This window comes from Chaetodon trifascialis, chromosome 6 (assembly GCF_039877785.1).
Source record: "Chaetodon trifascialis isolate fChaTrf1 chromosome 6, fChaTrf1.hap1, whole genome shotgun sequence".
NCBI classification, from domain to species: Eukaryota; Metazoa; Chordata; class Actinopteri; order Chaetodontiformes; family Chaetodontidae; genus Chaetodon; species Chaetodon trifascialis.
Genome location: NC_092061.1, coordinates 8,327 through 32,295, shown reverse-complemented (window position 1 = coordinate 32,295; position 23,969 = coordinate 8,327). Strand labels below are relative to the sequence as shown.

At 40.0% G+C, this 23,969-nt stretch overlaps 2 protein-coding genes across 2 annotated transcripts in view; one reads left to right on the top strand and one right to left on the bottom strand.

Annotated features, from left to right (window-relative positions):
- LOC139332018 (formin-binding protein 1-like) overlaps positions 1 to 578 on the top strand; it is a 35,007-nt gene extending 34,429 nt beyond the window's left edge. The window contains exon 18 of the mRNA XM_070963678.1: positions 414 to 578. Coding sequence (XP_070819779.1) covers positions 414 to 442 — 29 coding nt within the window. The 3' untranslated portion in view covers positions 443 to 578. The remainder of the gene's footprint in view (positions 1 to 413) is intronic.
- A 4,831-nt stretch (positions 579 to 5,409) lies between these two features.
- On the bottom strand, positions 5,410 to 22,390 carry LOC139332017 (noelin-like). The gene is made up of 6 exons (XM_070963677.1): positions 22,019 to 22,390; positions 15,490 to 15,639; positions 13,622 to 13,777; positions 12,691 to 12,910; positions 9,795 to 9,901; positions 5,410 to 7,584 (listed from the first exon to the last, which is right to left on the bottom strand). The coding sequence occupies exons 1-6, from the start codon at positions 22,097 to 22,099 to the stop codon at positions 6,922 to 6,924; spliced, it is 1,377 nt and encodes a 458-aa protein (XP_070819778.1). The 5' UTR covers positions 22,100 to 22,390; the 3' UTR covers positions 5,410 to 6,921.
- Positions 22,391 to 23,969: the final 1,579 nt, after the last annotated feature.

The window sequence follows — 23,969 nt, the reverse complement described above, 5'->3', positions numbered from 1 at the left end:
TTTAAATCAGTGAACAAGAAACTAGTGTTCAAGATTAATTTTAAAGAGACCTGATTTCTGTCCATTTGAACACAAACTAATAAAGTTCAGCTACAGCAACAGATTTCTGATCTGTGATGTCAGAAAACTGTTTATCTCCAATGAACTCATTTTTATTGTCATTACTATTAACCGCTGGCAGAAGCATGATTATTAGTGTTAATAAAAACTAGTAGCAGCAGTATTGCAATACTGAGTGTAGCTTTAGTGAAGTTGTTAGTGTTTGTGCTGCAGACGGTCGGCAGCAGTCTGACCTCCTGTCTCACTCTACCGGCTCTAACATATCTGCCTGTCTGTCTGTCTGTCTGTCTGTCTGTCTGTCTGTCTGTCTGTCTGTCTGTCTGTCTGTCTGTCTGTCTGTGTCTATCTTGTAGGCTTTGTGCAGAGTAGTCGGCTAGTCTAGCACAGTAATCGGCCAATGAGGACATCTCGCCACAGGAAGTGATGTAAAGGAAAGAGCTCTGAGGAAGTCCGGTAACAGTTCATTTTACAGTTTAACTCTTCAGATATCTTGACCAATCAGGTGACAGACTACTGTCTATGCGATGGAGGAAAACTTCTTCTGGTGACTGAGAAATCAGAGATCAGATATTAGACAGGTCCCAAACTGATCCACAGCATCTGTATTACTGATGATCCAGACTGTCACCGTAATCATGACTCATCATCAGATCAGATAGTTTTTATCTTTATTTGTGTAAATGTAATAAATACACATTATTACATGTAGATGAAGAAATTAAATAAACCCTGAAGTTCTGATGAAATGTATTTAACTTTTCAATTCACATTTTTGAGCCCAAAATTATAATTTTAGCTTCTTTGTGTTAAGTTTTTTTTTAAATATTTGTTCCAATGTGAAAACTGAGTGTCTGTAATTTATAAGTTTGAATGTTTTCTTATCCACTGATACACTGACCTGAGAACAGTTTACCCTGCTGTCATAAATCTTTTATGAAATCTGACAATGTAAACTTTGAAAAGCTGATGTTTGTAAAAATGTTGTGAAAAGAAAAGTCAAATGGTGTAGAGGACACTCCTTCCTGTTGGCTGGAGAGAGAAAACATTTGGGTTCAAAAGTTAAACTGAATGTTTCGGTGCAGTCGAGCTGCTTTGATGTTCTTCTCTCCAAACTTTCAACTTCTTTAAAACTTACATAAACGTCTAAAAAATGGAAGCTAACTGCGCAAAGTTTAACCACTGAGGAGTCAGTGTGTAAATAGAAACTGTAGCTGCAGAGGTGTAGTCCCACCCCCTGTATACTGACTGACACCCCCCCCCCCCCCCCCCCCAGATTAACCAGACCGTATTAGCCCCACCTCCTGGCCCCTCCCTGCTTGTTAATCAATGATCATGTTATTGTGTGATTCTGTGAAACTTTTTATTTTCTAGTGAGATATTGATCCCTTATTATTTTTTTTATTGAGACGTGAGACTGCTTATCACGCTGTTTTCAACTTCCTGTATGTTAATATTTCAAAATAAATTACACTGAATCAGAGAGCCTGCCCACTGTCTTCATTCAGACTCTGCTGCTGAGAGGCACTTTGGCAGAAATATTAAGCGTGAACCAGCAACCATCTCCCTGGTAGCTGATTAAACTCTCTTTCTTTTTGAGACATTTTATTTTAATATGAAAACTACTTTGACTCTGACCCTGAAGTCTGGGTCGACTAATCCTGAGTTTTTGGTTCCAGAGCAGCTGATCGGAGTTAGTTCAATCAACTGACAATGTTCACCCTGAGTTAAGCAAATGCAAATGGAAAAAAAGCCCTGACACAACGATTCACCACGGCACCAGGTAAATAAAAAGCAAAGTCTACATTTTAATCCAGCAGAGATACAAATATGATGTGTATTGTATGTATGTATTATACATATTGTATATATGTATTTATCTTAAAAAACAGGAGTATAGAAAGGAGTCAATAAGTTCATATTATCACATTTTATTCAGCCTGGTCCTCCCAAGTCATCTTTTACCAGACTTGATAACAAGATAAACTGCTGGATGTTACACTTGATTTCAAATATATTTCTTCAGATGTAACCTGACAGGGACAAACAGCAGGGGACAGAAACTGAAGATGAAAATATGGATCAAACAGATAAGACAGTTTACTTATGGACCATGACTGTAAAGTCATAGTCAGACACAGAAATAATGATTGAGATGATTTGCAGTTAAAAAGGTCAACAGGTTCAAATTGACTGCAACTTTTGAGACATCTATTTTAAAAATCTTACTTAACAGCATTTAATGACCAGCACAGTCTCACTCCCAGCGCATCAAAAACCGACGCTTGGTCAGGGCCGCTCAGCGTCAGTTTCCGACTCACATGGTCACCCTGAGCGTCTTAACCCGACGCAGCGGGCTTTCAACTGATTCTAATGTAATTCCAACCGACTCGATATTTGACGCTCCAGCCTTCCATTCCAACACAGTTTCACTCGTTCACTGAAACACTTTGAGAATACATTAAGACTACATGTGTGCAGCCTGTATTCAAAAACTCACTTTTAAACTACATTTAGTACCATTTTAGAATCTTAAAGTTCCGGATGCAACACCATTATCCTCACTCAGAAAGTCACATACTGTCTAACATGACATGCTAACTGTCATAAAAAGCTGATCTGAATCTGATGTGTCTAAAGCTTCATGCAGATCTGTTGGAGTTGAGTTCCTGTGTCAACTCTTGATGTCAAGTAAATGCTGGACTACGGTGGAGGACAAGGGCAAACGCACTGCAAACGGCAAAACGCTGCAAACAGGAATGATGCAAAGCCAAAAACACACAAACATATAAAACAAATGCAAAAGAAAAACGCTGCAAGAGAAAAATGCTGCAATCACAGAAATGAAGCAAAGCCAAAACTTACAAACACACAAAACAAATGCGAAAGAAAAATGCTGCAAATATCAAAACACACACAACCACAAAAAACTGCAAGAGACAAACGCTGCAAATTCACTACATAAAACGGAAGTGCACCAGGCCACTAGGGGGACTCGGAGGGATGGACCGGTCCTGTAGGAACATCCCATAGAGATATAAAGAGTAGACGCCACGTTGACCGCTGCTGCCTGTCGGCGCTGATGAGCCGTGGGGCCGCCGTCTTGGACCGGTCACCCGCTCCACTCAGTGCTGTTTGGCAGGCGCAAGGAAGAGTCAGTGTAACAGAGTTTAAAAAAAAAAGCACTTTGTGAATTTTATCTCAAGTAGTTTTTATTTGTGGTTATTGTAATTTTCCTCTGGAAACTGCCTTTTTTTGCCCTTTATGGCTCCTGTACCTCCTGGGTTTCCGTAGCTACTCCTCTCTTTTCCTCACAGTGCTGTTCTGCGTTGCTGAGGGTAAGTTGTGTGTGAAAACGTTCCAATATTATTTTGTTGTTTGTAATATAAAATTAGCTTTATAAACCGTAACCTCTGGTGTGTGGTATTAACTGTTGTAAATATGATGTTATCCAGCCGTTTTGTACTGTTTTGAGCTTGTACTGTTTTATTAAGAGTTTGGACAGAGTTTTTATGAAACTTTTTAGGCGCGATTTGCCATTCAGCATTCCGGTAGAGTTGTCTTCATTTAGAGCAGATGTTCCACCTTATTTATTGTTAAAAATTTATTGCTGCTGAGGTGCAGACAGTGGACCGAAGGGCAAACTATATATGTTGTGTCTTCTGCAGGTACGTTTTTGTTTGATTTATGTCGTATTTTCCATTGCTTGTGTTTAATTCCCCCTCCATGTGTGCCTTTTTATTTTGTCCACCAGGTGTCACTGCTTGTTTCATGAATGTACTGTTTTTAGTGTTTACTGGTGATTTGTTAAGATGATTCATGTTAAACTTTATATGTTCCAGCAGTCTGAAAAGCTATTTGTATGTTGTATTAATTACATATTTAAATGTAAAATTAGCCCACACAGTGCTGTTCTGCATTGCTGATGGAGCTGAGGTGCAGACAGTGGACCGAAGGGCAAACTATATATGTTGTGTCTTCTGCAGACAAAAATAAACGCTGGAAACCAGCCCGAGTCGATCACTATATGTGCCCAAACCACATCCGTTACATCAACGCATTTAATTCATCGTAACTCTCTGAATACTAAACTGATTTTCACACGTTTTTTTTTTGCTGCAAACATCATACATGTAGCTATGATACAGGACAAATGGTTCGGCATTTTTTAATATTCATATAGGATTAACAGTAATAGAATATTCTGATGTAGCCTAGACTGTAAACACACACACACACACACACACACACACACACACACACACACACACACACACACACACATACACTCTAATATATGATAGAGAAGCAGATAATGGCAGTAAAGTCAACTTTTTTAATAATCTGTAGAGAAAATATATGATTAGGCTACATAGAAACAAAATACTGACTAATGAACACATTATATTTCTAATGCCTAATCATATATTCTCTCTTCAAATTATTAAAATAGTTGACTTAATCGCCATTATCTGCTTCTCTATCATATATTAGTGTGTGTGTGTGTGTGTGTGTGTGTGTGTGTGTGTGTGTGTGTTTACAGTCTAGGCTAAATCAGAATATTCTATTACTGTTAATCCCATATGAATATACGCTGAACCATTTGTCCTGTATCATAGCTACATGTACGACCCTTGCAGCAAAAAAAAAAAAGTGTGAAAATCAGTTTAGTATTCAGAGAGTTATGATGCATTAAATGCGCTGACTCTTCCTTGCACCTGCCAAACAGCACTGAGTGGAGCGGGTGACCGGTCCAAAACGGTGCCCCCACGGCTCGTCAGCGCCGATAGGCAGTAGGGGTCGATGCAGCGTCTGCTCTTTATATCTGATGGTCTGGTCCTACAGGACCGGTCCGTCCCGCAGGCGCACTTCCGTTTTGTGGAGTGAATTTGCAGCGTTTGTCTCTTGCAGTTGTTTTGGGGTTGTGTGCGTTTTGATATTTGCAGCATTTATTTGTTTTGTGTGTTTGTAAGTTTTGACTTCTACTTCGTTTTTGTGATTAAGCATTTTTCTCTTGCAGCGTTTTTCTGTTGCATTTGTTTTATATGTTCATGTGTTTTTGGCTTTGCATCATTCCTGTGTTTGCAGCGTTTTGCCGTTGGTGGCGCGTTTGCCCTTGTCGGCCACCGTGGAGAGTCTTGTGTGGAAACAAAGAACAATCGGGCGAACAGTGAGTGTGGGAGGGCATCTTAAATACTGGGCTGACTGGAAATGAGAACCAGGTGAGGATATGATGAGTGGGCAGGTGGGCGTGGCTAGCAAGGGGCATGGGTGTGAAATGAAAACGAATTACTGGGTGTAGTTCACTCCATTTACCTCATCTCAAAACACACAAACACAATCCACTGGCTGTAAAGTCTAAGTGGAGCATCTTTATTTCACTTTTATACAAAACAGACTAACAAAAAACCTTCAGTATTATTGTTTGTTTATTCAAATCATGTCAGTTATTAAGGCTAGTGGTTACCAAAACTGAGTAATCCATGTACGTTTTACATGCAATCTGCTGAATAATAAAACATCTCAAGTTTCTCTTTTGTTTTTGTGTCATTACTGGTGCTTCCATCAGTTCATAACACTCAATTACTCCACTGTAAAACACAAAGTCTGACATTAAATACATTAGGAATCTATTGAAATACAAAAACACAATGAAATAACTAAAAATTTCATTTAATGGTTAAATGACAATACCCTCAATAAATTCCTGCATTTTGACGCTGATTCTGGTCCTTGCTTATTCTTACACTCAGATTAAATTTACACTGACTAACTGAGTAAAATACTGAGTGAATTATTGGAAAAGACAGACTGTAGTAAATGTTTTGTATCACTGCATAATATATAATAGTAAGAAAACATTTAATATAATTGTTATTACTTCAGAGTAAGAACAGTACGTCTGATTTCATAAAGTCAGAAAAGGTCACTCAGAAAAAAAAATCTTCATAAAAATGTGTTGCATTCTTCTGTGTGAAACCATCAAATAATCCAAACATTTCAGTGTCTCTTCCTGTGAAAAGTTTCATTTCTTTATGATTGTGTAAGTGTGCTGTATATATTTCAAGTGCATTTGTGTTTCATACTTTGGTCATTAACCTAAAAAACAGGTGGTCAAAATTTTACTTTGTACTGATTTAATGAAAACGCGCAAGATTTCAGTTAACAGTCCAACACTTTGGAAAATGCTCCAGTACAGAGAGATACAGGACATATTTTGCCTGGTTGAATATAAAAATTGGAAGGGGGAAAATGCTTGCTTAGTCCATCACCTTCCAACAACTCCAAGTCTGTCTGATTTCTATTTTGTTACATGTTGCACGTTATCAACTGAACAAGTGTACAGTGGACCGATAGAAAAGAGCCACTGTGATTTTGCGTATTTGTTAGTTTGAACATGTTCAACTCTACTTTTAAATGAACAAGCTGACTACAGGATGGACTGTTGACTGTTAAGCAGCATATTTCAATCCAGCAGACTTGGACTTGAGAGCAGTTCTTTCTTTTGATGGAACAAAGACAGCAATTTTCTGCACTTGTATTCCTTTAACTATCCTTGGCTAAAATACCTCTATATCTCTGTCCTGGAGGAACAGAGAAGAACCTGATGAGCATCTGCTTCTGACCCTGTACAAGTCAGAGAACATGATGACTTATCTAAAGCATGTATTTGTTCTTTAATATTAATCTATTTATTCAGCACTGTTACTGTATACTGTGGTTGAATGTAACATCTTGAAGGACCTGTGCCTTTAATTTTTCTGTATAATGTGGTTGAGTGTAACATTTTAAAATACTTTTACCTATAATTTTACTGTATAATGTGGTCAAGTGTAACATCCTGAAGGACTTGTATCTTTAATCTTATTGTATGATGTGGTAGAGTGTAACATTATAAAGGACTTGGTGGCCATTGTTCCAGGCGTACAGAGCTCTGTCTCGAGGGTTATAGTCAAGCATAGAGAGGTGGCTATATTTATTGGTCAGGGGAATGTCGATGTACTCATAGGTGGAGGAGTTGGTGGAATAGGCGTAGTACACTTTGGTTCCTCCAGAGTATCCATTAGTAACGTACAGGGTTCCACAGATCATGAAGGCCTCGCCAGCACTGCGTTTCGGGTGGTTGGTGGTCCAGCTGCGGATGATCTGTAGAGTGTTTGGGTTTAACTGGCTGAGGACGATGTTTCCAGCATTCTGATTAGTGGCATAGACAGCCCAGAGCCCCCCCTCATCCACCATGAGGTCGATATCTGAGTGCCCCCCCCAGGAGTAATGGTACATGTTGTTGTAGCCAGCAAAATCAAGCTGTCGTGAGCGGCTGATGAGCGATGTGCTGAAGTCAAACTTGATGATGGTGTGACTCTGAAACTTGTTGAAGTAAATGGATCCATTATACACCACCTGACCAGTACCAGACCAGGGGTGAGGAAGGCGGTGAGAGGTGAAGTTATCCGTCGTCATGAAGTCAAACATTGACTGATACTCCCTAACAAATCTGTTGTTATGGTAACCATCCATGTACCACACCTATGAGGGAAGAAACCAAAAATAATGTGAAACTAATATATATATATATATATACACACACACACATACACACACACACACACACACACACACACACATGATACCTGACTGCATTAAATAAAATACACAAATAATTTTACGGTATATATTATTATCATGGGCTGCACGGTGGCGCAGCAGGTAGTGCGCGTGCCTCACAGCAAGAGGGTTGCCGGTTCGATCCCCGGGTCAGGCGGGGCCTTTCTGTGTGAAGTTTGCATGTTCTTCCCGTGCATGCGTGGGTTCTCTCCAGGCACTCCGGCTTCCTCCCACAGACCAAAAACATGCTCATTAGGTTAATTGATGACTCTAAATTGTCCGTAGGTGTGAGTGTGAGTGTGAATGTTTGTTTGTCCTTTCATGTGGCCCTGCAATCGGCTGGCGACCGGTTCAGGGTGTACCCCGCCTCTCGCCCATTGTAGCTGGGATAGGCTCCAGCCCCCCGCAACCCCGAAAGGGATAGGCGGTATAGATAATGGATGGATATTATTATCATTGAAGTTTGATCATTATGTCATCATATTAAACACTGTAGCACTGAATCTCAGAGTGCAGAATAAGACAAGTTAATGGTTCTCAGCAACTTAAAGAGAAATAAAGCCTGGCATTATTGTTGTTGTATTAGTCATTTGTATTTAGAATATTGTACATCTTCCAACAGAAGTTGTGACAAACAGATAAAAAGCAGAAGTCAAAATCTGAGCTGCAGAGGTGGAGATATCCTGACTTTTATTCCAAAAACACTGGCTTTACATTTCCCAAAATGCACCAGGAGAGTCTCTTTTGTTAGAGACTAGCTGTCTAGTAATGGGACTGTCTAAAAACGTAGTGTTTCACCTGGATGGGCATGGTTTTGTAGGACGTGACAGTACAGCTTCAGCAAGCTCTGTGGCTGTCTTAGGCCATGCTCTAAGTACACTTTTTCCAGAATGGAGGGTGCACCATGTCAAATAAAGTCCTATCTATGTTACTGTTGAACAAATAATGCGGATTACTACTTAACTAACCCAATTTGCACTTCCCAGTCACAATGACATTAGAAGCTCAATAACATGGGCCCCATATCATGTGAGATCAATTTATTAGATTTTTTATGCATTTATCTGCATGTCAAATGTGAACTTATACAGAATATACTATTATTTTTTCCTAGAATTCTTAGATGTGATCTCACACATATGTACATATCAAACTGTTAGTCTGCATTGTAATTTTGTAAATTGATGATCACGAAAAATAAAAGATCATCTCTGTTTGAAGTTACTATTAAGTCTCCTATATGTTTAATCTCAGGGCCACAACAAAAATTACAGTAATAAACAACTTTTTAGATTAAGTTTGTAAAGATTCTCATTGACCCAGGCACAAGCAGAGCAATGTTGTCTGTGTAGTTCAATGCAGCAACGAATGCACAGACTTGTGCACTGAGTAAACAAAACAACCATGTCACAAGCACATGACACAACACATCGGGTCATGATCCAGCAGTCCGCTTACATCATAAGGACAAGAGACACTCAACTGAGGACAAAAATTTACACATTTTGGTGATAGAAGAATGCTGCTTTGAAAGAGCGGTGAAAGAAGCCATCCATGTGAAACTGGAATGACCATCAGTGAACAGAGGAGGTGGTCTACGACACTACTAATCAGCCATTTACAATATCCTGAGATTCCTCCCCTTGCAGCTTAGTACCCATTCACTCACCCTTTAAAACCCACGGATACCATGACTCATGTGACCCTGAAGACTCACATGATAGCTGGGTGGGTCAATGATCATATGAGAATATAAATACCTGGGACAGCCCATGAGTCTGTTTGAACTGAAGAGGCCACTTGGATGAGAGGAGAAGCATCTTCTAAAACCACAAGCAAGTCAGATGCCTTTGTAAAGCACTTAGAAGTTTTTAGGTCACAGTTTTGCTAGCTAATCAAAAAAAGTGACAAGATGACCCGATAAGAACTGACAAGAGGCGTCAGGCACACTCTGGGTGATCCAGGATGTAGGGCACTGTCCTGGGTGAAACAAAAGTAACAAAAGTACCCTTCTGGTAATTAACCATGTCTTTCAAACCCCTACCTCGACTGGAATTTGAAAGATGTATGTTAAAAATCCAAGTCACCAAGCCAAGATGGCAATGTAGTTGCATTTTGTTGCTGAGACTCACTCTGTTGTCTCCAGGTGGTGCAACTGGGTCAGTCATCCACGATCCAAATCTTGATCCAGACGTCTTTATGGTGATGGGCTCAGATATTCCTGTTAGCTTCCCACAGGCTGAAACACAAAGAGCAACATAAGAAGGTAAAGGGTGGACAAAATAAAAGAAATATCTCCAAGAAGATTATTTGGTGCATGGAGTTTGTTTTCAACAGAGTCCCTGTTAACCTGGAACACACAGAAAACAACTAGAAACTATCCATCCATCCATTGTCTATACCGACCATCCCTTTTAGGGTTGGGGGGGGGGGGGGGGCTATCCCAGCTGTCATTGGGCGAAAGGCGGGGTACACCCTAAACCGGACGCCAGTCGATTGCGGGGCAACACACTCACACCTAAGGACAATTAAGAGTCACCAATTAATTGGTGTGGTCTGTGGGAGGAAGCCGGAGTGCCCGGAGAGAACCCAAGCATGCACGGGAAGAACATGCAAACTTCACACAGAAAGGCCCCGCCTGACCTGGGGATCAAACCGGCGACCTTCCTGCTGTGAGGCATGCGCACTACCTGCTGTGCACCGTGCTGCACAACAACTAGAAACTATTTTCTGAAAATTATTCCTACTATAAGATAAGACTTTAATGATCCCACACCATGGAAATTCAGTCCTTAGAACCTGCAAGTATGACAAAGAGCAAGCACATTGGCATAAAGAGGTTGAAAATCCATCCGGGCCTGTAGCCATTCTAAAGTGAGAAAGAGTGAGTCTGTTGTCTTTTCCTGTTTATTTCTGTATTTTGTCATATTCTATGTTTAGCATCTACACCTGCCAATTACCACAGAGGTGCCCCCAAGTCCAATTCCAGTGGTACTTGTTTGTTCTTCTGTGAATGTCTTTGTTTGTGTCTGTTGGTTTATTAGTTTGTTTACTTCTCTTGGAGGGAAAATTCAGCTCAGTTTGGGGATCAGAAGAAGCTATGTTAATCTTTTATCAAATCTTTAAATGGCATTTGAGGAAAACTCAGCTTGAATTGAGATAGAATAAATAAAAAGAAACTAGCATGTGCTTAAGGACTGAGAGCAAGATACAGCTGATAGAGACAAGTCACTGACTTTATAGACAAAAATACTTCTTGCTACAGAATCTCTGAAGTCAATATGATAAATACATTGCTGGTAAATTCTATTGTTGATCTAACACTTCCTATAGTACACTTATCAATCTGCAGCAGGGGTTCAGAACCTTTTGAAGGTTGGGGCTCTCTGGTGATTGGTGATGATGATGATGATGATGATGATGATGATGATGATGATGATGACGATGATGATAATGATGATGATACTCGCAGCTGCTTTTACAGGTTTGGGTCAGACAGTCTTCGGGAGAACAAAAGAGTATTTGCAACAGTCAGTCTTGAACAGAGCTGCTCTCAGCAGCAGCTTGTAGCTTTTCAGCTCAGTGTCCTGAAACGTCTCAGCAAATGTCTGAAGGAGTTTTCAGACATTATATTTAGATGTCACAGCAGCTTTTGTTCTTGCAGAGTAGGAACATGCTCAGTGTTTTCTCTTTAGCTTTAAGTTCACTTCACATGATTTTACATTTGACAGAAGAGAGCTGAGAAGCTGCTGGAGCTTGAGGTTCAGCTCTGAGAGGTTCTTGGTAACATCCACCATGAAGGTAAGATCACACAGACACTTTCTATCACTGTGCCTCACATCAGATTTTCCTTCATGTCTTCGAATTAATCCAGACAACAGACTGACACTTTGAAGAGTTTGACTTTGAGCGGGCTGCACGGTGGCGCAGCAGGTAGTGCGTGTGCCTCACAGCAAGAAGGTTGCCAGTTCGATCCCCAGGCGGGGCCTTTCTGTGTGAAGCTTGCATGTTCTTCCTGTGCATGCGTGGGTTCTCTCCGGCTACTCTGGCTTCCTCTCACAGACCAAAAACATGCTCATTAGGTTAATTGGTGACTGTAAAATTGCCCCTAGGTGTGGATGTGAGTGTGAATTGTTGTTTGTCGCGTGTTGCCCTGCGATCGACTGGCGACCAGTCCAGGGTGTACCCCACCTATCGCCCGTTGATAGCTGGGAAAGGCTCCAGCCCCCCCGCAACCCCGAAAGGGATAGGCGGTATAGAAAATGGATGGATGGATGAACTTTGAGCGGTGCTCTCAGCTCCACTGCAGCAACAAGGCTCTCCTTCACAAATTCTTCTTCTGAAGGAGGTTTCAGCTTCTTAGCTGTTAGCTCGCTCAGCACAAACCTGTCTGCAAAGCACTGTCTCTGTGAGAATGTGGTCTGTGAAAGCTGCTTGCTCAGCATCCAAACTCAGCCAAAGTGTTAACTCCACCAAAGTTAACTTTACCCAAATGCATTTACTTTTACAGCTCATCCAGTTTAATATGTTTCAAGCTGTAATGACTCCTGAGATTTGTCATTGTCATCACCACAAGTGTATCCCCACAAATTAATTTGAGCACACTGACTTGCCTTTTTTTTTTTTTAACTTCAAAAAAGGTTTATGCCTTTCTCTTGGAAAGCACAACACTCACATCTACTTATGTTTTGTTGATAATTGATGTGATATCAATGCTCCGTCTGTGTTGAATTCAGGGACCACTTAGAGCGACATTACTCTACTTTATATATTATTTTGTTTACTGCTCAAAAAAGTAATTGCTTTTTTGTATTTATTAATTGCCTTGTGGGCTAGATCAAAAGGTCTTATGGGCCATGTACAGCACAGAGGCTGGATGTTCCCACCCCTAATCTATAGCTTCAACCCCCGATCATAGGGAAAGTAAAGATCACCCACTATCTCTACCTGGATGTCCATTTATCTGCTTGAAAAATATTTGCCATTCATATTTCTGTTGCCTTGTTCATTTGTCTGTTGTTTACTCACCCAGCCTCTGCATGCAGGCCCTCAGCCTGTCCTCCAAGCTTATAACTCGGGTGTGGAGCTCCTGGTAGTCCAGACCTCCCAGTTGTTCCTGCAGTGTTCCCAGCAGCTCAGTAACATTTGCCGCTTCCTCTTTAAACTGTCGGACCAGCAGAGTGTCTGCCTTGTAGGCCTCCAGGACTGGGATCAGGGGACGTAACTCCTCCATCTTTGCTTTGATGGACTGACATACAGACAGCAGATCAGGAATTTTCAGATGTCCTCTCAACAGTCCTTATCATGGTCTGAGCTTCAGATGTTTGTTAGCTATACATCTTTCATTTTCTACATTTCAAAGTTTAATGACTAATGTTTGAATAAGTAACAACACAGAGCTCAGATATGTTTTGTCAGATGTCACTTTAAAATGTTGCAGCGAGTAATGGAACAAGAAGGAGTAGCCACAGTGAGTCCTCTTCTCAGCCAGGTAACAAACTCCTGTTACTGTGCCCTGCTGTCCACACTCATTCCACGTGCAGCCTAAAATCTGATCACAGTTGCTCACAAGATGATGGAAAAAGGGGCAATTATTGTTTGTTTTTTTTTATCAGTACAACAATAATATTTGCTTCCACCACTCAAGTCTGAAATGAATCAGGGGCTCCTGGTTCAGGCACAGTATGGAGTGTAGGTCAGCAACAAAAATATACTTGAAGCACAAGAGTGATATTCAGCCTGTCAGACACTTTCCACATGGGTACACTGTCAATGTCAAACCTACTGGCAGTTTCAGACACATTTTTTCAGCAATAGGTTATCAAACTTACAGCACGTCTGGTAAGGAAGTGTATCAGCTACATCTCATCTGTGAAATGTAACACTTCTTAGTGTACAGAGACCTTTGCTGAGTTGCTGATTGGTAGTTTACAGCATGATATCATGATGTGGGCACTACCTTGTACTGTCTAGCGATGTTGTTCTCATGTCCGTTTTCCACTTGCTTGAATTTGTTTTCTAGACCTTTTAGCTGAACTTCCATTTTCTCCACAAACTGCAAATCTCTCTGGGTCCGCTGATCCAGTACCTCGATGGACTGACTCATATTCTGAACCTGGATGACAAACATACAGCACAGAATAAAACAGACAGTATATTAATACCAATGCTGCTACAACCACTGCACCGCTAATGTACCTTTATAGTGAACATCATGGTTAGGTTACATGATAATACCATTGTCACAGATCTTGCTGTGTTCAGTTTATTCCATTGTGTTTCTTTACATTTCCCCTTCCCTGTGTCTCTGGTGTTCCCGTCTGTCTCTCTTTCTTCCTCTCTGTCTGTGTGGTGTGAAATTGTCTTAGTGAGGAAAGGTGTGCTGAAGCCAGAGCAGAGCCTATCCAGCTACCTCCCATCCTATATTAAACCTCCTCAGACTCAGCTGTGCTGCATCCGCTCAGCTAGATAATGAGTTTCCAGCTCCCTTTTCTAGTTTACATTTGCTCATTGCCTGTTAGCTGTGACTAACCCTATTTCTTGTCTCCCTGTACCTTCATCTCATTTGCCCAGTTCCCCTGCCACAGGGTCTTGTTCAGGGCACTTCTTGGTCTCTCTGCTCTGCTCATTCCTTTTGCTGAACAGTAAATGGCCTTAGATCTCTCATCTGACTCTGCACCTGGGTTCACAGGCTCAGCCCCTCAACCAACAGAAAATGTGGTACTTTTAGTTTCAGCTCATATTGGACGACACAACGATATGATATGTACATTTATGTAAATTGTAAATGGAATGCATAAAGCACTTTTCTAGTCTACCAACCACTCAAAGAATTTTACAATACATGACACATTTGCACACAAACGCAGGAAAAAGTGTACATGTATCAGATCCTTCTGATTATATTGCTGCTTTACCTGCTGAGCCACAGTGACCCCACATAATACTACAATACTGCTACTAGTACCACCATAATACATAATAATAAACCATGCTAGTACTACTAGCACCACCATGGCTGTAGCTGAAGAGGTAGAAAAATCATCCACTAATTAGAAGGTTCAGTCAGTGGCTTCTCCAGTCTACATAATGAAGTGTGCTTGTAGGAATGTGTGTGAATGGCACACTTGTGTATAAGGCACTTCGAGCGGTTGGTGAGACTAGAAAAGCAAGTCCACTTAAGATAAGATTAATCCCACACCACGCAAATTAAATTGTTACAGTCAGCAAAGTATAAAAAGAAAGGCATAGAAAGATCTGAAAGGACAATAACAAAAAGATGTATGTGTACATTATGTACAAGATTATAAGAAAACTGTTGAGCATGAGTCAAATATGGTTAATACAGTGTTTGTACTGTTGCATGGATGGCAAAAAATTTAAAAAATCAGTGAAATGTTTCATATTTCACAAGATGTATAGATATGAGCATATATTAGCATTAATAACTAGGGCAAAAACAGTGGAGTTATGATGTTGTAATGAGAAACAGCGTCAACACAGTGCTACATTAACTGATGCTGCTGTTGAATAATCTGACAGCTTTTGGAATGAAGGACCTGCGGTAGTGTAGCTTCGCACACAGTGCTTACCCTTACCCAAACCTAAGCCATGATTGATGTCAGCTTGGCTAACATCCTCTTCTCACCACCCTTCTAAGCATAACCTGTACGTACTCACAATACATAATGTTTTTCATAAATATCACTGTCAGGTTATTTGATATTATTACTATTATTATTAGCATTATGACTTATCAGCAGTATTTTTTTCAGCAGTGCCATCAGTAGTAATAATTGTAGTCAGTAATAGTCGTGTATTTCGTACCTTTTCCAGCAGCTGTCTCAGCTGTTTGGTTCGGGCATCTCTGGAGCAGGCTGTCTGTTGAGGAGCAACCACTGTACAAACACATCGACCTTCAGAATCCTGAGCTGAACTGTACACCTGCCAGCCCTCCTCAGGGGCAGAAGGACCCACCTAGTATATGGGAAATCAGAAGATAATGATGGAACTAAAACATGTTGTTGATTGCAATTACAGTTGTTGAGTTGTGTTCACAATAATTATGTAAGTTATATCAAACAAGGTTCAATATTCAGCTTTACTGTCAATACAAGGCAGGGTTGCCTGTATAATGCAATGTGTACCAATCAATCACAGAGAGAGTGAGAGGTTGAGAGACTGTAGACTGTTAGTTATGGCCTTGATTGTTTGTTTTTTCTGCTCTCTACAGTCTGGACTCTGTATCGTATTCAGATGTACTAACCTATTATTATTATTATTATTATTATTATTATTATTATTATTATTATTATTATTATTATTATTATTATTATTACCGCACTATTTTACCTGTTAAGTCTTACTGGTGATATACCCACCCAATCTTTTCATGTAAGATACAATGTGAGTAGAATAACTGTCAGTAGTAATCAATCTTAGGGTGGAGTGATAACTGAATCTACTGGGTCTATAAATAACTTCAACATAATCCAAAACAGATGAGAAGAAAGACTGAATTATAATGTACTGAGTTTAGAGAAATTAATTCTGTTTCTGTGCAAATATCCAATTTTTGTCAAAGTTTGCTGACAAGAGTGTCAGTGTCAAATTTAGACATCACTTTTTGATCCAGCCAGATCTCAAGATACATATACTCTGAGACCCACTTCATACTATGTCTATTCAGAGTGGTATTATGCAAACCATTGTCCACTATATCTCTGGCTCAAGAGAATAGGATAGATTTTGTCTGATTTTCATATTGCACAAGTGCATCTTGTAATTTATCAAAAGGTTGTAGTATTTCAGTGGCTGAGTATGCAGGATTAGCAAAGACATACAGAAATACATCATCCACATAAAGATGGGTATTACAATTTGCTATAGAGAATTTAATATTTTTGAGATAAATTGTTAACAAGATAGGACCCAATATTGAACCTTTTTGAAACCCGTTTGACAATGGTAGAAAGACAGAATGATTATATCCCAAAATCACACATTCATGTCTATTTATATTACAGATATATTTATTTTGATGTACATAGTAATTATTATTAATATTATTATTTTGTATTTTTTTGGAGAATACCTAGAAATATCCTCGGAAAAACACACTTGAAAAATGATAATTTTGTTTGGTGTTTTGTATTGAACTTGGACTAGGATAAGTCTTCAGGCTGTGGCCTTTTTTTCCCATCTAATAAGGCCCAGATATTATCATCAGCAGGCATGTATTTGCATGCAAATATTCAGGCTGCTACTTCAGTGTGTGTAAACTTCTATTACTCAATGCATGAATGACACATTTCAAAAAAGACAAAAACGGAAGGTGAAGTGAAAATGTCGATTTATCTTAAAAGAAGAAACAAATTAAAAGGGAAGTGTATGATGACTTGTCAAACTGGTAAGAGCAAATGTTTGGATACACTTTAGATTTCACAAAGAAATGAAAAGTCTGGATACCTCCATTTAGCATTAGGGTTAGAATGATGTCATCTGTTCAGTGGATAGCGAGAAATTATTTGTGTGTTTTCAATAAAAGTGTCTAGACGCCTTTTGCTTTGTCGCCTTGCAGGTTCCCATGGACAGTGTCTGAATCTGGATTGTGGATTTCAGCTGCGTCTCCTGCCTTGGCCCTGCCTGACATCCACTGCAACTGCTACTGCTGTTATTACATCCACTGTCACTGTTACTGTGACTGCATGTCTGTCTGTCTGTCTGTCTGTCTGTCTGTCTGTCTGTCTGTCTGTCTGTCTGTCTGTCTCACTCTCCCTCTCTTGCTCTTCCTCTCTCACCCAACCAGTGGAGGCAGATGGCCGCCCCCCCCAGAGTCTGGTTCAGTCTGAGGTTTCTGCCTGTTAAAGGAAGTTTTTCCTCGCCACTGTCGCCAAGTGCTGCTCATGAGGGAATTGTTGGTTCTCTGCAGATAAAGAGCTCAGTCTGTAGCAGCTCTGTATGGAAAATGTCCTGAGACAACTTCTGTTGTGATTTTGTCCTATACCAATAAAACTGAATTGAATTGTTTATTTAATAAGAGTTAAATTAACACTTTGATCCTAATAATTTAATCCTAAAATTAGATGTGTAATAGAAAAGAGGAGCAGAGGAGGAAGAGGATGCATGAAGTCTGGATGGTAGATAAAATAACCAAGCATGTTAAAAAATGTGTTAAAGTGACCAAATGTGTTAAAGATGTGTGAAAATCAAAGAATGTGTTAAGTATGTGTTAAAGAACTGAAAAGAGGATTCCTGAGTCACAAGTGTGAACAAGTCAAAATTGGTTCAGGCGCTTTTTGATTCTTAGTTTATGCTGATTTATTCCCATGTGAACAGAATGCACAGAGTTCACACAGAATCTGTCAAGACTAGGACAAGTTCTGCTGCTTTCATCCTTGTATACCCACATGTGGGTATACTTGCATGGTCAGTATCTGTGCATTCAGTGTAGTGGCGTGTATGGTGTGATACCAGTGGGTATGTTTTTGCAATAGCATATACTTAAATGACACCCAGACTTGGTGACACCAGATCTTAAACTGGAAAATGCTGACTTCCCAGAAATCTGACTTTCAGAAACACTGGCAGCCTGTGAGCTATTCACTGCAGTTAAGTTCAGGTCAGCAGAAAAAATACAACAGTGTTCTCATTCTGTCATTCTGTTCATAATTCAGAATCATAAGTCAGTAAAAGTAAATCAAATCATTATTTCAAACTTACTGGCTACTATGGTTTGACTTGTCCATATTGAAAATTTTTGTTTCTAACATTTTTTATGTGATTGTTTAGCAAATATTTTGTCAGACATTTCTTTATGCTTCTTGATTATTTCTGAGAAGCTGAGCAAGACCAGCAGCGATACTGACGGTGTAAACCCAGTTAAACTGGTAAATTTGGTTATTCAATAAGAATCTTCTCAAGTGTCTACGAATCATCCTGACAATTTGGTTTTAACAGCAAATAGATTTGAATCAACGTTTTACCTTTATCCTGTCAAAAGGTAAAAGTCAGTTAGTGAAACCTGATACTCATTGAGCAAAATCTTAGCCAAGATCTGCACAGATATAAGCACATTCCCAGAAAAACACTGTAGACAACGTGAAAACATTTTTCTGCATAGAGACAGGAATCTAACATGATGTCACTTATTTGCCATTTAAACACACTGCTTTTCAAAATAGCACAAATGTAAACCAACTGATAATGAACTGTCATTCAATATGTTTTATACTGACTGCTTGTAGGTATATTGATAAGTTTGGCTTCACTGTAGCCAGAAAAAGATGCAAGGGGAAGAAACAAATATTTGTCATGCACCAACATCACCAAAACAAATTGCTTGTATGTGTAAAATCTTACGTGGCAATAAAGCTTTTTTTGTTTGTGATTCTGAACCTCAACAGACAGCATGCCATTGTCCTTGTTCCTAGGCATCAGGGTGTGAACATCACGATGTAACACAGTTCCTGCACTGAGTCCAGCTGACTGAATCTCTCTGAGCTGTGTTTTAAATCTGTGTTTTAAACTACTAGATCAGGTAATCAAATTACAGTCTACTGTAGTAATTCCAGTCCAGCTAAGGCTCTTATTCAAGTTGTCTTGTCTCTTATAAACTCTCAGTCTGTGTCAAATAAATCTTTCATTCTCAGTGATCTAATTTCATCCCATAGCATAGACTTCCTCTTCCTTACTGAGATCTGTCTTAAAACTGAGATGTGCTCCCCTCTAGTAGAGTTCTGCCCACCCAGGGGTTTTACAGCTGTTTTTATGAATCATCTCACCTGTAGTCCTCTTAGTTTTGGTTCTTGTATCAGGCTTGTATCAGTTTTGATATTTTAACTCTTGAAATTGTGTGTGATAACCCAATTTGTGGTGTAATGATTTATTGAACCTTAACTCAAATATGGGCTTTCCCAAATGAAGCCTCTGAGCTACTGTCCTGTCTTGTGCTTTAATTTCATAGGGCCATTATAGTTGGTGACTTTTACATTCACAATGAGAACCACCCTAACTCATGTGACACAGATTTTTATTTTTAAACATTTCTAAATCTTTTAACCTTGTGCTGCATCTCTCTGGCTGCACATATAACTATAGACACTGACTTTGTTTTAATTCTGGGCAAATGTATTACCTTTGATGCATTTTTACTACCTACTACAAAAACCCAAAACATATAATCCACTCTTGCTTCTTTGATGAGCAGTCATATTTTCCATCCACTGATGGTGGCCAATTACCTAACTCACTTCACTAATACTGTATTAATGGCCATGTTAGTTGGTTAATTGATTTGTGTACATCAGCACTTGACAGTTCAGCTCCATACACTTCTAGGATTGTCCCAGCTATTAACAATGGCATCAGACAACAAAGAAGAGAATATAGGAGGGCTGAACATCCATCCATCCATCCATTATCTATACCGCCTATCCCTTTCGGGGTTGCGGGGGGCTGGAGCCTATCCCAGCTACAATGGGCAAGAGGCGGGGTACACCCTGAACCGGTCGCCAGCCGATTGCAGGGCCACATGCAAAGACAGACAAACATTCACACTCACACCTACGGACAATTTAGAGTCATCAATTAACCTAATGAGCATGTTTTTGGTCTGTGGGAGGAAGCCGGAGTACCCGGAGAGAACTCACACAGAAAGGCCCCGCCTGACCCGGGGATCGAACCGGCAACCTTCTTGCTGTGAGGCACGCGCACTACCTGCTGCGCCACCGTGCAGCCCAGGGCTGAACATAGATCGAAAAAATCCAAAGTTGAAGCTCATCACCTCCAGATGAAGGAGTTATCCCTTAAACTGAACCAGACTGTTAAAGATGTGGGCTGCCTACTTTTCTGACTTAATTGATACTAATAAAAATAACCCAAGGCTCCTGTTTAGCACGTTAACCAGCTTGTAAATCCCCCTCCTCTTGTCATTCTTGCCTCACTATCTATCTTTTTCTGTATGCAAGGGTTAGGGTGAAGAAGCAGAAACCTTGAGCAGAACCAGGATCTGGGTAGCCAGCCATCTGTTTTGACCAGTTGGTTAGATGGGCAGAGAGGTGGCTTTCATTGTTACAGAGACTGCTTTGCTGAGAGTAACCAATGATGTGCTTTTGAATACAGACAAAGGTGAATACTCCATTCTCATTCTGCTAGAAATGACTGCTGCCTGTGACACCATTAATCATGCCATTTTACTCAGTAGGTTGCATGACTGTGTTGGCATTTCTGGTACAGCTTTACAATGATTTCCTTCTTCTTTGACAAACATATATCTATCAACAGTTGCTCTCCCTCTCTCACCCAACCGGTCGAGGCAGATGGCCGCCCACCCAGAGTCTGGTTCTGCTCGAGGTTTCTGCCTGTTAAAGGAAGTTTTTCCTCGCCGCTGTCGCCCAGTGTTTGCTCATGAGGGAATTGTTGGTTCTCTGTAGATAAAGAGTTTGGTCTGTAGCAGCTCTATATGGAAAGTGTCCTGAGACAACTTCTGTTGTGATTTGGCGCTATACAAATAAAACTGAATTGAATTGAATTCAACAGTTGTGTTCTCCTCAGCTCCCTGCTGTGGTGTCCCTCTGGGGTTGGTCCATTTAGTGACACAAGCAAAATAAACTTCCTACTGATTTTACTATGCATTTTACACTATTATTATTAGTATTAGTATTAGTATTAGTAGTAGTGCTGTAGCAGTTTGTACTGTAACTGCTGTTGCTGTGCAATCATAATATTTTCAACCCTCTCTCATGGGTTCTAATCATCTTTAATCTGTTTGTCTCCAGATTATTAACACATTTATTGGCATCTAATGATTGAAGTCTTATTAAACATTAAAACCAATTTTGCCACTGAACAAGATTTTATATGATGATTGATTTCATTAAGTCAATCAATAGGCTGATAGCTGATACAGTGGATCAATAATCTAAATGTTGGGTTAGGGTTAGGAGTGTGTGATGGAGAGATATTGACGCAGTGTAGTTTTAACTGACACTTTACTCATCAAAAATAAAAATGTATTTAGAATTATGTTATTACAACCCTACCCACAAAACAAATTCATATTTTCATCAAACATGAAATTATTTTCTGTCAAATCAAATTTCTTTAACAAGAACATCAGTGAACAAGATTTTACTCAGACTGTGACTGAAACACCGTTGAATTCACTGGAAACGGTGTGTTTTTACAGGGTCAAGTGTGATTAGAATACATGGTGTTAATAGAATACAGTAGAATATAAAGAAATTACAGTAGAATATTAATCGAAACAGTATAATATTACCACAGTAAAGGGTTATGAGAATATTATAGATTCTAATAGAACAGCAGAATATAAATAGAAACATTACATATTTACCACAGTCAAGTGTGATCCAATCAGCAGCAGCAGGAAAACGTTGAGCAGATTATCTTCAGACTCCATCGGTGTCAAACACATTCACCTCCCACTGCTTAAATCTCTATTTATCTCTCCGCTAACCTGCTTATCAATGTTAACCTGCTTATCAATATTAACCTGCTTATCTCTATTAACCCGTCAGCTGTCTGCTTATTTGTTATCTGTCTCTTTGCCTCTCTCTGGTCTCTCCGTTCTGCTGTTCCTCTTTCCTCCCTCCTCTCTCTCTGGTCTCTCCGTTCTGCTGTTCCTCTTTCCTCCCTCCTCTCTCTCTGGTCTCTCCGTTCTGCTGTTCCTCTTTCCTCCCTCCTCTCTCTCTGGTCTCTCCGTTCTGCTGTTCCTCTTTCCTCCCTCCTCTCTCTCTGGTCTCTCCGTTCTGCTGTTCCTCCTTCCTCCCTCCTCTCTCTCTGGTCTCTCCACTCTGCTCTTTCTCCTCCCTCCCTCCTCTGTCTCTGCCCCCCCCCCCCCCCCCCCCCCCCCCCCATGATGCAACGCTGAAAATCAACCAAGTGGAAGCACAAGATCCTCCAGCTCACAGTGTGTTTCTGTGTGTGTGTGTGTGTGTGTGTGTGTGTGTGTGTGTGTGTGTGTGTGTACATATGTGTATGTAGTTGTATGAATGTGTGTTTCTTGTTTTTTTTCCACTGTCACAAAACAGTGTTGTTGGTGGAGTTTTTTTTTCTAGGAGTTGAAATGCTCTTTGATTTGTGAGTCTTCACCTTCAAGCACGTTAAGTTACTTTTCAGTTGATCCAGTAGCCTTGGTTTATAGTGATGGTTGTCATGTGATCTATGTACACTCTTTCTGGAGATAAATAGTACCTTCGTATGACCCACTTAGATGTTGTACTAATAACCTCTATTGGAGGCACCTTGGTACCCAAATGGTTACAGCACATGCTGTATGGCAGCATGATTGCTGCATGTCATAACTTCTCTCCAATTTCCTATAATGATAATAATAATAATAATAATAATAATAATAATAATAATAATAATAATAATGAAATCTGTTTTTTTTTTTATTTTATTTTTCTTCTCCATTGCCACAGTAAAAACAAATGGTATGATGCCAGGTCCTGTTTGTGTGTTTCAAACATTCAGGAAAACCTGGTATTCCATGTCTCTGTCCAGTTACCAAGAAAGGAATACACTTTAAGTCTTCTAATGTTAACCTAGATAAAATGTCCCATTTTCTCAAAAGTCTCATCACCCATCCCTTTGAGCCCTTACAGTGTAGCAGATGCTCATATGCCCTTCTAGCTAGCCCTTGGCAAATTCGATGTGGGGCTGCGCAAATCACTCCTCTGCTGCCTTGGCTGCCTCCACTTTCCTTTCCACTGGTCATGCTGTTGGGTACTTTTTGAACCCTCTTCAGTGGTAGGGATGTTGATATTCTCCAGAACATTGGTCATTGCCTGTTTCTGGTCTTCAGTATAAGTACACACACACTCACTGCACTGAGGAGCTCCATCAGTGACAGGATGCTACATCCTACATCCAAGTGTGTGAAGGAGCGGTATCGCAGGTCATTCCTTGCTGCAGCCGTCATACTTTACAATAGAAACTGCTCCAAATAGGTGGTACAATAATCTGCACAACATTCTGTGCAATAACTGAACTGAACAATTTTTTGGGAAACAATCTGTGCAATAACCTGGGCAATAATCTGTGCAATATTTCAGTACATAAAAGCCTGTAATCTGTGCAATATTTCTCTGTAAACTGTGCAATATTTTAGGACATAAACGTCTGTAAATACTATTCCCGGTACACCCTTTTGTATATACTTTGTGTTAACTGCATGCACTTTGTCTTTTAATATTCTATTCTGTTATTGATGCTGCTGTGAAATTCGGAATTTCCCCTCGAGGGACGAAATAAAGGAATATTGAATTGAATTGAATTGACAA

Coding starts and splice junctions, on each gene's coding strand:
- LOC139332017 (XM_070963677.1), bottom strand. CDS start 22,099: ATGTGTTTGACACCGATGGAGTCTGAAGATAATCTGCTCAACGTTTTC. Junction 9,902..12,690: donor GGCCTGCATGCAGAGGCTGG/GTGAGTAAACAA, acceptor TTTGTGTTTCAG/CCTGTGGGAAGCTAACAGGA. Junction 7,585..9,794: donor CACCACCTGGAGACAACAGA/GTGAGTCTCAGC, acceptor CTTCCCTCATAG/GTGTGGTACATGGATGGTTA.